Source organism: Lemur catta, chromosome 1 (genome assembly GCF_020740605.2).
Source record: "Lemur catta isolate mLemCat1 chromosome 1, mLemCat1.pri, whole genome shotgun sequence".
NCBI classification, from domain to species: Eukaryota; Metazoa; Chordata; class Mammalia; order Primates; family Lemuridae; genus Lemur; species Lemur catta.
The window spans coordinates 231,476,277-231,492,584 of NC_059128.1; the positions used below are offsets into that span (position 1 = coordinate 231,476,277).

The 16,308-nt window shown below is 43.2% G+C and overlaps 1 protein-coding gene across 2 annotated transcripts in view; it reads left to right on the forward strand.

Annotated features, from left to right (window-relative positions):
• The first annotated feature begins 410 nt into the window (after nt 1-410).
• Nucleotides 411-16,308, forward strand: part of CCDC80 (coiled-coil domain containing 80) — a 33,773-nt gene continuing 17,875 nt past the window's right edge. The window contains exons 1-3 of one of the 2 annotated variants that reach the window (XM_045540294.1): nt 411-1,385; nt 1,797-3,685; nt 11,287-11,443. In XM_045540294.1, the coding sequence (XP_045396250.1) occupies nt 1,808-3,685; nt 11,287-11,443 (2,035 nt within the window). In that variant the 5' untranslated portion in view covers nt 411-1,385; nt 1,797-1,807. Of the gene's footprint in view, nt 1,386-1,774; nt 3,686-11,286; nt 11,444-16,308 lie in introns of those variants that run through there. The other variant, XM_045540293.1, reaches the window with a different exon arrangement.

Consider the following 16,308-nt stretch of genomic DNA (forward strand, 5'->3'; position numbering starts at 1 on the left):
ACCATTTGTAGCCAGAGCCCTGAAGCTGGAGATCATAAAGCCCATTCCCTGATGTAATAGGCAACTGCAATCTCAGGGGAAGTGCAGCCACCATTGCCTGCATTTCTAACCTTTTACCAGCTCCCTTCCATGCCAATGGGAAACTAGGACCAAGAACACAGTAATATGATCCCCAATTAGCATAAAATAAAAACAACCTAGTCATGTTTTCCATGGGCTTTTCCAACCTCAAATAAAAGCATGAAGCAGGGAGAAAGAGATAAAAATATACTCATGGGAATATGTATATATATATTACATTGCATATATACATATATGCACCCTGTCTGTGTCTGCATAGCAAGCACCCTGACTCAAATGAATATCTGTCTCTAAGAAAACCAAGCAGCCAAATACAGAAATCTGAGAATTTTCTTCTTCCAAAGTTCCGTCTGAGAACAGACAGGAAGGGAAAAGTAGCCTGATTGCTTGGTATGGAAAGGGTTAAGTCCTCAGTCACCCTATTCTAAAGTAATTTATGATGATGTGTAGAGTTTCAAAACTTTCTCCCACTCCAAAGAGCAGCCCTCTCCCTGCTCACTGAGTCCACTCTCAACGTGCTGAAATGGGAAGGAGGCGGTGTTTTGCTGATCTGTGAAATTCTTAGTGAAGTTTCCTTGATTTCCAGTGGCTGCTGTTGTTTGAGTTTGGTTTGGAGCAAAACTGAGGTAGTCCTGACATTTCTGGGACTGAATCCAGGCAAGAGGAAGAAGAAAAAGAAGGAGAAGGAAAAGAGAAGAAAAAAGGTGGGGAGAAATAAAGGGAGGGGAGAAGCGTAGGAAAAGAAAAAAAAATCTTTTTTCAACATCACATTCCTATGTTTTCCCTCAGCCTGGAAAACATATTAATCCTAGTGCTTTTACGCCCGGAAACAAAGGGACTAAGCCAGACTGTAGGGGAAAGGGAGATAAGAAGGATCCCGGAACTCTAAAAAGGGAAAGAGCAAGATTTAGAAATCGCCAGGACTCAACTTTAAGGGACGTCCCGTGTCAGCACAAGAGACTGGCTCACACAGACACACAAGACCAAGGAGAAACTACAGACAAATGGAGATACAAAGACTTACAAGGACAGCGCCTTTCACCTCATCCTACTTGTCCAGAAGGTAAAAAGACACAGCCAGAAAGAAAAGGAATCAGCTCGGCTCTCACACCAGGACGCCGGTGCTGTGGATCCGTGGTGCTGCTTTGAAAGCTGGGGCTGCAGCACACCCCTTTTGTACTGCTCACCCTCCGAACCGAGACAGAGGGTTGGGAGAAAAAGTATTTCATCTAGGAAACTGTCCTGGGGACCAAACTTCAGATTTATTTTGAAACCCTCTGCATTCCAGCTCTATGAGCCACGATGTAAGTGTGTAATCCTTTCTGTCTTTGCTGTGTGTGTTTCTTTGTTGCTTATTTGGAGACATGAAATGTGAGTGTTGTCATAATTAATATGCTCAGTTTGCATTTTGTCTGGAGCATCCAGCGTGTCGTTTGAAACAGTGCAAGCACACCGACTGGGGAACCGAGTTGGATTTCCTGCCTAATGTAACTGTCTCTGCTAAACAGTGACGAACTACAGGGGCTTAAAAGCAACAAGCTCTCATCCTATTTTCCATTCCCTGACCTCCCTCTTCCTTCTCGAATCACTCCCTCACCCTCCCCTTGGCCAAGATAGAGAAAGAGAAAATGACCAGCTCTGTTTTCCATTAAATAATTTTCTTTCTTTTTTTCCCCCCTCCCCTTTCTGTCTGATGACCCCGCTGCATCCCAAAGTGGATTACACAATGACGTGGAGAATGGGACCCCGTTTCATCATGCTGCTGGCAATGTGGCTGGTGTGCGGGTCAGAACCCCACCCCCACGCCGCGAATAGAAGGAGCCCTGGGGGGCAGAAGGTGCCTTTGGTTTCCGCAGTGGGCAGCAGGCCAGCGCGGTTTCTGAGGCACACGGGGAGGTCTCGTGGACTTGAGAGATCCGCTGTGGAAGACCCAAACCTTCAGCCTCTCCAGAGAAGGAGGAGTGTGCCGGTGTTGAGACTGGCTCGCCCGGCGGCGCCGCCAGCTGCCTCGGGCATCCGCGGGGCCCCTGCAAGACCTGAGCAGAGACCGGCAGCCAGGCGCTCTCCCCGGGAGATGGTCCGAGATGAGGGGTCCTCGGCTCGGTCGAGAATGTTGCGCTTCCCCTCTGGGTCCAGCTCTCCCAACGTCCTTGCCAGTTTCGCAGGGAAGAACAGGGTGTGGGTCATCTCGGCCCCGCACGCCTCGGAAGGCTACTACCGCCTCATGATGAGCCTCCTGAAGGACGACGTGTACTGCGAGCTGGCGGAAAGGCACATCCAGCAGATCGTGCTGTTCCACCAGGCGGGCGAGGAAGGCGGCAAGGTGAGGAGGATCTCCAGCGAGGGCCAGATCCTGGAGCAGCCCCTGGACCCCAGCCTCGTCCCGAAGCTGATGAGCTTCCTGAAGCTGGAGAAGGGCAAGTTCGGCATGGTGCTGCTGAAGAAGACGCTGCAGGTGGAGGAGCGCTACCCCTACCCCGTCAGGCTGGAGGCCATGTACGAGGTCATCGACCAGGGCCCCATCCGCAGGATAGAGAAGGTCAGGCAGAAAGGCTTCGTCCAGAAATGCAAGGCCTCTGGGGTGGAGGGCCAGGTCGTGGAGGAGGGGAACGGTGGCGGGGCAGGAGCTGGAAGGCCGAGCCCGGGCAGCGAGAAGAGGAAAGAAGACCCAAGAAGACCACCAGTCCCGCCGACCAGAGAGAGCCGCGTGAAGGTGCTGAGAAAACCCGCCACCACGACAGCGGCCTTCCCGCCCCCACCCCCCACCCCAAGGGCCACAACCCTTCCTCCTCTCCTGCCCACAATAGCGACGCGGGCCACAGCCCGCGTGGTGACAGTAGCCACAAGACCCACCACCACCACAGCCTTTCCGACCACCCAGAGGCCCTGGACCCCCGCGGCGTCCCACAGGCCCCCCGCAACAACTGAGGTGACCACCGCAAGGGGGCCCTCGTTCTCGGAGAATCTCTACCCTCCAGCCCGGAAGGAGCCGCACAGGGAGAGGCCACAGACCCCCAGGAGGCCCAGCAAGGCCACCAGCTTCGACAGCTTCACGGCCGCCCCTCCCACCACCCTGTCGGAGCCCAGCACTAGGGCTGCTGGCCCAGGCCGTTTCCGGGACAACCGCACGGACAGGCGGGAACACGGCCACCGGGACCCAAATGTGGTGCCAGGTTCTCACAAGCCAGCCAAGGAGAAACCTCCCAAAAAGAAGGCCCAGGACAAAATTCTTAGCAATGAGTATGAGGATAAGTATGACCTCAGCCGGCCCACTGCCTCCCAGCTGGAGGAGGAGCTGCAGGTGGGAAATAATTCCCCCCCGAAATCCAAGGAGTCTAAAAAGCATGAAAAGCTTGAGAAACCAGAGAAGGAGAAGAAAAAAAAAGTGAAGAATGAGAAACCAGACAAGTTACTCAAGAGTGAAAAGCAAATGAAGAAGGCTGAGAAAAAGAGCAAGCAGGAGAAAGAAAAGAGCAAGAAGAAGAAAGCAGGCAAAACAGAGCAGGACGGCTATCAGAAAGCCACCACCAAGCATTTCACTCCGAGTCCCAAGAAGTCAGTGGCCGACCTGCTGGGGTTCTTTGAAGGCAAGCGGAGGCTCCTTGTAAGTAAACGCCTCCTTGGTGGTGTTGTGTGGGCTGAGGCAGGGCGCGTTAATGTCTGTCTTGTTATTTGTGTAAAAGCATGCTGCTAGATGCCAGACTGTGGCTGAACCTGCACCAAGTCACGAAGATCAGGAAGGCTGGCAAGAAAGGGCAGCGGGCCAGTAGCTCCTTTCGGTTTAGATGCTCTGTGAAGCGCTTTGCACACCACTAGTGGCCCTGCGGGGACAGGGACAGAGTCCATGGCTGGGGGCCCTAGGCACAAGGCCAGCCCTGTGGTCAGCTTCTTCCAGACCTGTCAGGACCTCTCCCCCATCTTTACTGCTCTCTTCCAAGTGATATTTCTGGCCACAGCTCCATTTTTACCAAGTTCAAAGGGTAAAAAAAAAAGAATGGAAGATTTCCTAAAACGGAATGCATTGACTCTAGTTACAACTTAGGGGAAGGGTTCTTCTCCGTGTGAACGTAGGAAGTAGAAGCGTGTGTGTGGGAAAATGGCATAGCTTCCCGCTCTCTAATTAGGTCTGTATCAACACTGGAGGCCTCAAAGGGGAAAGTAAGACAGCCTGGGAGGAGAAAGGGGCATGACTGGGAGGAGGGAAGGGTCTCATTGGTGTGACCTTCGAGAATCCTTTTAAAACCACTTTGACAGAAATCTTCTCCTCCAGTTTGCCTCCCCAATCACTGCCCAAGTACCAGTAAGAGCCAAAGGGACGGAGCATGGAGGACTGAGATAATTGCCCCGATTTCCAATATCCTAGCCATACATCTGAATTTGGAGTCCAAATGTCAGTTTCTTCTGCGGCTCTGTAAAATGAGTGAGTGCGTGTGCGTGTGCATCTGTGTGTGAAAAAGACAAGGAGTCCCTGCGTCCCCTTTGCCTGTGGTTCTGAGTGCAGCTAGTGTAGAACAAGTCACAAATTCATCTTGGTAACCCTCTCTTTTGACCATTTTTTAGCACTGTCTAAAGAGTGATAATAGAATCTAGGTCAACTGAATGAAGACTTTGGGCGGGAATAACCCCACCCTAAGTGTAAGGGCAGTTTTATCAGTGACATGGGAATGGCTCCTCCTTGTCATGTCTCCAATGCCTCTCTTTAATAGTACCCCTCCAAGATTTCTACCCCTGGCTTCTTCAAGCTATGGTTCTACTCCAGGCTGTCAGGGAAGTAGAGGGTGTGTTACAATTAACTTAAAGTAAAAGATCAGTAAATTAATGTTGCATAATGAGAGTCAAGAATGATTTTCTCAGTTACCTGGCTGAGAGAGCCAACTCATGCCTTTGAGGACAGCACCCATCCTACTGAAGGCACAAGGTGACTCCACGCCTGGCATTCCCCACCAAAAGAGATAGGCACTCTTCTCTCAAGGCATTGCTCAGAGGATCTTTTAGTTTTTCCACTCTGGCCTAAATTTGGATTGATGACCTGGGCAGAGGGACTCTGGTGCCCATTTATCTTTAGTAGTTTCAAAAAGTTTAAATGTGTATTTGAAATATTACTCAGAGCAAAGTCTTTAGTGGTGCTTATCATGGGTGGGGCATGTCTCAAATTCTTTTAGCTATTTCCATCAATAGTGGATCCATGTATTCGAACAAAACCTAGCTCTGGTTGATTCTAAGGGTGTGTGTATGTGTGTGTGTGTGTGTGTGTGTGTCTTACTATGTATTTTTTGTATGTTGTTGCAATTTCTAACCAGAAGTTTACAGTGACTATATAAACGTAGGTTATCAGATGATAGGCTGTCTATTAAAGTAGTTTAACAGCTGCTTGGATATTCCCGGAATACATAAACTTAAATGGGAATGTTCTAGTTAGAACCAAAAAAATCACTGATTTCAGAGTAGAACTTTACTCGGTACTTGAAGGTCTGTTATGGGGCTGTGGGGACAAACTGCTCCTTTGGGGCAGGGAAAAGCATTAGTGGTATACCTCATTGCTCTCCTCCTGAGTACCTGGGACTTTGTCTGGCCCACTAAAGCACATCACCCAACTCTGTCTATTTAGCTGACAGGGCAGGCAAAACGTTCCTCGGGTCAGGTTTTAACCAGAGAAAAAATAATCACCGGTAAAATGTCAGGATTGTAATTGTGCACCCGTCTGGCAAATACTTGCATTGCCTCTAGTTTTTGAGTCAAAAGAAAGGGGTTTTCATACTGTATCACTGATATTAGTCATGCTTTTCATTTCTCCCTCCTTCACTCCCTTAGTCAGGGATCTGAAAGCCCAGCTGGGTCTTTTCAGCTTTTAACAGCATCCCTGGTCATAAATTTCTAGCAAATGAAACTCAAACGACAGCTTCTGCTGATGTCATGTGAGGCAAAACAGAAACCAGCTGGAATTGCTCTTGGCGGCATTGGCTCTTTGGGCTAGCGAGAGAACCAGGTTTGTTATTAGAAAGAAAATACCAACAGGAGGCATTTCAGTCTTTCCATCCTACATGTGCCGGGCGGATGAGCATATCAGAATGTGTTCTCTGAAGAGCTGACGATGTCTAACGTAAGAATGGATTAGGAAAGATCTGATGAAATAAACGTGATACAAAAGCAGAAGATAGAGAGAAAAGGGTATTTCATCAAACAGAGAGGAGATCAGTGTGTGAAAAACATTTTTGATGCCATTTATCCTTTTTCCACTCACTTTTCCCCATCAAACTCGGCTAATGTTATTTAGGAAGCTCAGTGATTCAATTAATATTCATTAAGGCTTAGCACTCCCAAGCTGTTCAAGTACGGCTGAGAACATTTAACTACAACTGCCCTCAACTTAACCCAGGATGCTCAAACTGAAAGCAGGTTTGCATTCCAAGAAATTACGCAAGCCTTTCAGCTCATCTTTCCAGCTTTTGAGTAACCTTGTACCTAACTACAATTTCTTGTAAAGCGCTAGTGCTTTACATTTATTTATACCATTCTTTAGAAGTGAGCACATCACATAACTGCTACTTAACCAATTACTTAGAGAAACACTGGCAACAATGGTATGGGTTGTGGTTGAGTATATGGCATCCCAGAGGCCTTCATAGGAGCTGCAGGTGGAGCCAGGAGTGCTATTCTTAGGTGAGAGTTCAATCCTTCAAGTTCACCCTCCTCAGCCTATCAACAGAGAAGGGCACCTCCTGCAAAGTGCTTTGCTGAGACTGTGTGGTTTAGTTCTTGCAACAACCCCTCGAGAAATGATTAACCCCACTTTACAGATGAGAAAACAGAGCTTAGAGAGGTAGAGAAGTTACCCAAGATATATAGCTAATATGTGGTGAAGCCAGAATTAGAACTGTATGAGTTTCTGGTGGGATATGCCATGAAATCAAGGGGAAACTGAGGAATTATATTATTAATTAATATGAACATTTTTAAATTCATTTTCAACCTTGAGTTAACTAAATAAATGTTAAGGGTTAGCAACTGTCAACATTTTGTGCTAAGCACAAATGTGAAGTTTCTGCCTCTAATACCCAGCTAGTTTTCTGTACCTCAGTTCTCTGGCTTTCCAGGCAGTCAGTCAAGAACAATAGATTGAATCCCAGTTAACCTAATCCTTCAGACTGTTTGGTGTCCATTTGGGGCTGACTATAGTGACTATAGGTAAGCTGTTTACCACTGAAACATTGGACTATTGGTAATATAGCTGACAAACCATCATTTTGTGCTCTGAGATCTACTCACTTGTCAGTTAACAAGGGGACTCACGTGCTGAGTTGCATAAATTCAAGTGCAGGTTTAAGCATTCTTTGGCAACTGAATCCCCCGTAATTCAAGTGGGTTAATATTTTCAACCTTATTTTAGAAATCTGGATATTGGGACCAAAATCTACTTATTTGGTTAATTTTAGAAAAGAATTTAAAGCTCTGCTTTACTAAGGCAGACTACTAACTTGGAAGTTATTTTTTTAGAATCCTGTAAAAATCTAGTCTCTTGAGCCTAACACAGTATTTAGAATAATCTGAGGCTAAAGTATCCTCCCCGCGTCTTCCCATTCTTCTTTGCTCCCTTTCCTTATGAAATAGGCTTCTTTATCCTGAGGCTCATTGAGCCAACACACCAGTTGGAACAGAAACGTGAAAAAGAACCACAACATGATTTCAAATTCATAAAACATGCTCTGATTTACTGCCACCAAACTGGAAAGAGGCCAAGTGACAGACAATAAATAATGTTTACTGAGGAGTTCTAGAATGCTGTTTTTAGGAAGAGGGGTCTGGAAATGGTTTCCATTTTAAATACTGTTTGAAATATTGCCAAACTAGAAAGTGAATGGGATGGAGATGTCAAAACATAGGGAAAGAATCCCTGAAATGTGTTCAGATGGTCAATCACCTCTATTTTCTCTTCTGCCAAGTCGAGGAGGAGATTAACTGTACCAGAGAGTGTCTTGACTGACTGATTTATGTGCTGCATCTAGACATTCACTACCAGGGGGCCCCTTTGTTGCTGAGTCCCTCCTCTGCCTCTGGCTGGAGCCATCTGTGTAACCTGCGGATGCTGGGCTAGCATTGGTGCTCCTACCACCTGCAGGACAGTAATAGGGGCTGGGGCTTCAGTGCCTTGAGGAACTTACACTCTGCTTGGGGAGATGTGGCATTTATAATAGTAAATAAAGAAAAAACTTGAATTCAAAGTGAGCAGTGCAGACCATAAGAACAGTAATTCAAAGGAGAAGGTGATCATTGCCAGCTAGAAAAGACTTTAAGGAGGATGATGCATTGGAAGAAAGACTCACATTCAGAGACAGCAGGGTGGGGCCCCCGAGGTGGGAGGAGTGACACGGGCAAAGAGAGAGGAAGGAATGTGGGTGAACTATTCAGAGGCATCAGGCCTGTATGTGCTTGGGGGACAGCCTGGACAGATATATTTCCTTTTGCTCAATTCTCACAAATTTGTGAGATTGGCAGGGAGGTTGTTCCATTGTAACGATGACAAAGCTGAGGTTCCTAAGGTCAAGTGGCCTTGTTAAAACCACAACCAGCCTGGGGTTGAACTAGGACTACAGTGCCAGCCCCCAACCTTGACTCTGATTACGCTTTCTCTGTGCCACTCTGCCTGATTCCTTTCCGTTTCTGATTTAGACGGGTCTGGCTATGGGAGGTGACGGCTATGGGAGGTGAGGAGGGGGGAATAGGAGGACCTTTGCAAGAGAGAGTGCCTGGGGCCAAACCAGGGAGGCCAGAAGCTAGGAAATGAGTCATGCAAAAGGAATGTCACCTTACTGGTGGGTAAAGTGATCCTTGGGCAAAGGCCCTGAGGTGAAAATAAATGTCAGAGGTTTTTATTTATGTAAGTGAGATTCACACTGGCCATCCATGGCTTCATGCTACCATATGTAGAGCAATGGGAGAACCTACCACGCAGGGAGGATAAGATTCTGTATGATTATATATTGTCTGAAATTCTTAATTATACGCAAGAGGGAAAAGAAGACTAGAGGGGGCTTTGAGGACTCTTAAAATCCTATCATATTATGGTCTGTCCATGGATTGTAAGGGTCCATGGCAAAGTATGAGATAAATGAAATGGAGTCTGTATATGAATTTGGCAGCTGTGCCCTACAAATTCCTCTAAATGTATTTTAAATATGGGCTTATCCTTAATTTAGAATAAGGAGTCCAAAATTATTAACAGTAAATCTCTTTCTCTTACCTTTGTTTTTCACTATTTTGTGTATTCACTGAAACATTCATTTTATTTATTTCAAAATAGTGTGTTATGAGCAAAGAATAGTCAGAAAGAAAGATCTAAAATATACAAACTTAAAATAAAACTCTGAGGTCTCAGAAACCATCAAAACCTGAAAAAATATTTTTGGATGTTATAAAGCTAATTAAAAATAAATAAATAAACCAAAAATACCATCACCATAGCTTTTTATAGTCACCTTAAATCTTTTTTTAAGGCTAAGAGTGACTTACTGAATAAATTTGGGGAAGTTTTATTATTTTTCCCATTAAGAAATTATATTTCTAAAACAAACATTTCCTACCCACTGTGTCTATCTGGCATATAAACACAAAATCGAAAATAAACTAGAGCACATCTATTTAAAATAAATAATAATCTGAAAAAGAAAATCAAAACAAAAACTTTATCCCATAAAAATCTTTGTTAATGTTCCGCTCAAATGCTATTGAACACATTTAACATCATTGAGGGAGAGCATTTTGTCGTTCATAGAGAATTCGTAGAAGGGAAAGCCCGCAGGCAGCAATGAGCACATCTCTGATAGAGAAAAATAAATAGCTGATACCACATTTACTACCATTTTTGATAAAATAGTTGGAAGAGGCTAATGACATGATGACTTCCCCGCTGAAAAATGCCAAACTTCAGAAATAGTTTATACGTTTAGGTGGATAAATAGAAAATTACTGATCAATTTTAATGTGGTCATATGCAAGATATTATTTATAGAAAAATAGCTTATAGAGGCTTGCCTCTGAGCTTAATGATGGGTGAATAGGCAGTGTTCACTGCAGACATCAGCCTGGTGAGCTATTTAGAATTAAAGATGTCAACAGAGACCTGGTCATCATCAGAATAAAATCTCACATCGTCCCACCTCCAGGGTGAGCAGCACTATGCCCAGCACTCATGGAGTGTGGTACGCAGCTCTGTGTCAACTCAGGAAAACCTGGTGCAATCCCAGAAGGGTCAGAAAAGGGCAACTAAAACAATTGAAGCAGTAGAGATTACTTTAAGTAGAGTAGGTTAGATAGAAACATCAAGACATTCTTAGAGAGAGGGTTCAAGAGGCCCTCTAAACAACAGGGATATCCTCATTTTACCTAAAATACATTAAGTATGTTTTCTCAGATGGTTGGTAAGTAAAATATTTCTTTCGATTGCTCTGTCTTTTCCCAGAAGAGATCAGCGGTCACAGTGTGAGGGTGGAAGTCAGGGGGCTAGGTGAAAAATACCAGGTCTGAACTGGAGAGAAGGCTAAACTGAAAGTAAAAACCATCATGTTGGAGGATGTAATATCAAAATACATCCCCCACTGGCTCTGTGCGGGGCCTAATGTGACGATGAGTATTTTCTATGTGGCAAAACATAGGCCAAAAAGCTATCATAAAAAAATTTTGTGCAAGGTTGCCTAATAAAATTTCTAAATCATAGAATGTTTCATACCACCCAAGGCCTGGCTGTGAAACTCTCAGCCCTGTGGAATATGAGTAATAGTAGTAACCACTGAATTAGCCAGTGTCTGATCAGCCAATTAGGATAATGAAGATCAAAATGAGGGAAGAGAGATAACATTTACTGAACAATTATTGCATGCCAAATATTCACATACTGTTCACAACAGCCTTGCAAAGTAAGTATTCCTGTGCAGAGCTCACAAATGAGAAAAACAGAGACACAGGGAGACTAGTCATAAAGGTAAATAATGAAAGTGATTAGAAAACTCTAAGCTTCCTGGAGCCATTAAAAGAAAAAAGAGGCCTTTCAAAAGGGCCTTTTTCGGTGCTAATTATGCTCACTGTTCAACAGAATAGTGTGTAGTTTAGGTGTTAGTCACTACCAGTCCATTATTCCAAATCATCTCTTTGGTTTTTGCCTCCATCTGAGACTATCACTGTAAATTAATATTTGCCTTTACCCACTTCCAGCTGATCACCGCTCCCAAGGCTGAGAACAACATGTACGTGCAACAACGCGATGAGTACCTGGAAAGTTCCTGCAAGATGGCCACCAGGAGAATCTCTGTGATCACTACCTTCGGCCCCGTCAACAACAGCACCATGAAGATCGACCATTTTCAGCTAGGTTCTCTGAAACTTTTTAATTATATCATTGTTTTTTTCATATTTAAGGTGGGACAATTTTATGGCAGTGGTGGGGTGGGGGGATGAAAAGGAAAATGCACATGTCCAGAGGGCTCTGTGTTGTGGTGACCCAGGTCAGTCTGCCTACCTATTTACGTAGGTAGCCATTCCAGGATGGCTCTGGTTTGCTTTCTGCACTTTAAAATGAAAAATATGCAAGCACTCTATTATCTGAAAGTCAGTAAGGTGGAGGAAAATGGGAAAAGTAATACAGGGTCGGGGAGAATGAGAGAGGTATTCAGACACTCTCTCCTGGAGCCGGAGTGTTCCTGCCTACGGGCAATCCCGTCTGATCTTCCTGCAGACTCCATGCTGCAGGTGACTCATCACAGAGGTGCCTGCCAGGCTCCTGGAAGTGCTTGACTCTGGCAAGCTCGAGGAGGGAATCGACCAGAGCTGAGAGAAGCTGTTACACTAAATGAAAAGTCACTGAAAATATGGACTGAACTGCACCCAAGTCCTTTTGGAGAGCAGAGGAATTGGGCTGAAGTTAGAGTTTTCACAATTTTACATATTAATGATCTATGTGAGACTCAAGAGGCATACAGCTCAGTGTGGGCAGCTGAGCTCTAACTCACTGCAGTTCTCCTGGGAACGTGGCAAGACTCGCCATAATTAGTTAAGCCTCATAGTCAGAAGCCCCAAATCTGACCCACCTGGTTTCTTTTATAATTATTACATCTCTTGGGCTTTATTTTATTTTTTTTAAAAAACAACCCTTTTTCCTAATGCATTTTCTACTGTTTTACTGTTCATCTTGTTTTAATGATAATGAAAATCCTTTAGAGTAATTCTTCTATTCCACGTTATTTGCATATGATGCACAGTTTTCTTCATAAAATATATTTAATCTGAAAGCACCTGAAAGAATATAAAACATATTTTCCCTATTAGTTAACATTTAACTTCAATATGTACAACACATTCTCTCACATATTTTGCTGGCATGTGATCTTCATGTAACTGAACACATACCAGTCATAATTATGTCATGTTAATGTCAACTTGATCTGAATATGGTCTAGATTTCTAAATCATATTTTTTCCCTTGGTGTAAGTACATTTGACATGAAGTCTTCCCTCTTAATAAATTCAGTGCACAATACAGTATTGTTAACTGTACATGCTAACAATGTTGAACAGCAGATCCCTAGAACAAATTCGGGGTAAAATTTCAGTTATGCATTCTCTGCCTTAATTAGCTCACCTTCCCCTATGATGGCTATAAAGGAAAAATAAATAGCATCTTTTCTAATGTCCCATCATAAATTATTGTGCATCAATGATTGGTTTGTGGAGATTTTTCCTGTCTGCGGGGAGAACAACAACAATGAAAAAGAAACGTCCTTGACCAAAACTACAAAATCAATCATAATCACACAAACAAAAGACCAAAAAGGAAATGAAGGCAAACAGACAGATTTAAATCCAGAGTCACAATTTATTTGTTATGTGAGCTTGGGCAAGTTATCCCGTAAGTCTTAGCTTAGAAGATAATCATAGCTCCTTCACAGCCTAGGGTGATGATTAAATAATGTATACAAATACCTATTGGGTAATAGGCACTATTATTGTGGTCACTGTCATCACCACTATGGGATCTGGCAGTCATCTGGAGATCAATGAACTGTCATAGTTGTTACTAGAGAACCTATAATTCCAAAATACTTAAAATTGCTTTCTGCTAATGATGGACTGCTGACATGGAAACACTCACAACGGCTCTTCCCGGTCAGGCTGCATCTCTACTCCTGGTGATAAAACTGAAGCCCAAGAGACGACTACTACTACAAAGCCACATATTTATTGGTTAACTGGGATTCAGCCATTTCTTTCCTGGATTTTCAAATAAGAGCATGAGGCCAGAGAGCTTAATTATACTCCAGATGTCTAGAGAGGAAGTAGGTATTCAAGCCAGTACAGAGACTGGTGCTGGCTGGTGATGAAAGCCCTTCTCAGCCAGGTGTTCCCAGTGTCAAATGTGTTACCCACCAACTCTTCCACAAAGTATTTGCATTCCTTATTTCAGAGTTTGGAAAAATAATTATATCTCCCACCTCAACCTCTATATGGTCTTATTATGAGCATCTGGTACTGCCTTGGCAAATTTTTAGCACAGTCCTGCTGTTTTCTAGACATCTGGATTGAATATGAACTGTAGAGGGACTGAGGTTTTCTTTTCTGCCTTATTGGAAATCAGGTATTATGACTTGAGTATTTGCCTCACTAAGCACAGCCTGGACCTGAAAGGGGGAGGGGGCTTTTATTTTGTTTTTCATCTAATTCCTGGAAGGCCTTTTTCTCCTTGTGTCATGTCCCAGGTTACCCTTATGGGAAAGGCTGTAGCACTTTCAGCCAAGACTGGGAGTCAGCCATGGGAAAATAAGAATTGGCATGAGCCATGGTCTCAGTGAACCAAACCCCAGCCTTGACGGATTTTCAGCTGGAAATCTATCAGAATGGCCTTACTTTTCCTTAAAAATAAATCAAACACTCCTTACTATTCCAGGCTTTTACTGGGTCTTGAAAGTAGAGGCCCACATCCAACTACAGTGTGGGCTATACTCACCAACTGGTCCATCTTGCTAAATGTATTTGGGCATCAATGATGGACCTACAAACACCAAGAGACTTAGCTTAAGATTTCAGACTTTTGTCTGAAGAAAGTTATTTATGCTTGAGCAAATTCCAATGCCCTTCCGGTTTTGCCAGCACAGAGTATATTATACATGAGGTTTAAAATGGCCTAACACGTACAGGCATTCCTCATTGTTAATGGTATTTAAAATGTCAATCGAGGATAGAAATACTGGGGGTGTATGTTAAGTGGATGGATTATAGACAAAGTTTGTCAGAGCGAAGAAGTTGCTGACTAGTGGCACTTTATTGCAGAATGAAAAGAGGGAGGAAACATGCAGCCAACAGGTGTCTTAGCAAAATACAGAGATGAAAAATATTTTGACATTGGTATTTTATCACCAAGCTGTCAGGGCCAGAACACACAGGACATTTTATGGGGCAAAGGAAGTTCTTTGATAGCTTTTGAAGGAAGGAAAGTTTGAGAGTAATAAATAAAAAGAGAGGTGAGAAAGTTGATGGAGGTGGACTGTGACAACAGGAGAAAGTTTCAATCCCTCGTTTAGCTGAGTAAGGACTTCATAGTTGAATTTTTAAAATAACATATATAAGTGAGAATAGTACAATATATAGCAGCCTAAAATACTCTGCCTTTGCTCCTGTTGAAGAGAATCATTCTTCATGGAGAAGCCTCACAATTATCAGGATCCATAAAAATCCAAAAATGCTACTTTTCCTCAGGGGCAGTCCTGGAAAATTGACCCTCTGCCCCCAACTCCTTTTTTCATCAGTGGTGACAGTGCCTGGCAGCTGCCTTCTTTAGACCCTGTCACTCTAAGCTGGGAGGAGAGGCTAAATGAGTGCTCAGATTTCCATACACCGGCCAGGTGTCCCCTTCTGCTTATTCAGTCTTTACTTATCAATCATGTGAGCCCTAGGGGCTAGGGGGCCTGTCTCCTAGCTTGCTCAGTCTTCCTATCCACTGCCCGCTCTGCCTCCAACATCAAGCGTATCAGTGTCAAGATCAATCTCTGATGATCCAAAGGCGAAAAATGCCTAATAAGTCAAATGTACAAAACAAGTGTTTGAAGAATATAGTGGAAGGATTGGCTCTTCCAATTGTAGTTATCAGAGAAAGTATTGTAAATATCAGAGAATTTTGAAAAGTGGGCTTATTTAATGGAGGGGACTTGAAAAATATGGTTTTTTGATAGGTGATGACTCTATCAAGGTTTTTTTTGTTTTTATTTAATTTTTCAAAGAAATGATACATATTCTGGATTCCAAAGTCAAGGCTATACAAAAAGGTACACACAGAGAAATCTTGGACTCCTCCTGACCCCTTCACCCTGACACTCCCTGCCCCCATAGGTAATTATTTTTACAATTCCTTGTTTATACATTAGGTGCTTCTTTATGAAAATAAAAATAAATATAAGTACCTATTTTCCTCTGCTTTTATACAAAATGTAGCATAATACACACACACACACACACACACACACACATACACATGCACTGTTCCATATACCTTGCTTTTTTCACTTAAATTATTTCATGGAGATCTTTCTTTATGAGTATGCAGAGATCTTCCCCATTCCCCACTGTGAGATTCTACCATGGTTTATTTAAATATTTCATTGATGGACACTTGAATTGTTTTCAATATTTTGTTATTATACATACATCACACATACATAGAGTGATAGATGTACAAGTGTATTAATTGTGAAATTGTTGGTACCTCTTTACAATAAAGTCTAAGAAGTAGGATTGTTGGACCAAACAGAAAGTGTATCTAGTTTTGGTGGATATTGCCAGATTTCTCTCCGTATAAGTTGTAGCATTTTGCAATTCCACCAGCAATGTTTAAGAGTGTCTATTTCCCCAAACCTCTCCAATTAGAGTATGTAATCAAATGTTTGAATATTCAATGTGTTATATAAAAAATGGTATCAGTGTAGGGTAGCATTGGTTTGCATTTCCCTTTTTATGAGTATGGTTGAACAACTTTTAATGTTTAAGGAGCATCGGTATTTCATTTTTTTTGTTTTCTTTGCCCATTTTTCTAGTGGATTGGTGGTCTTTTTCATCTTAATGCATAGGCACTTTATATAAATTAGAATAAAAATTCAGACTCCTAACTCCCTTCCTACTCCAAGACAATGACTTATTAGTTTAGGGCTGGGGTCCAGGAATCTATATTTTAAAAATGTTGTTCAGGTGATT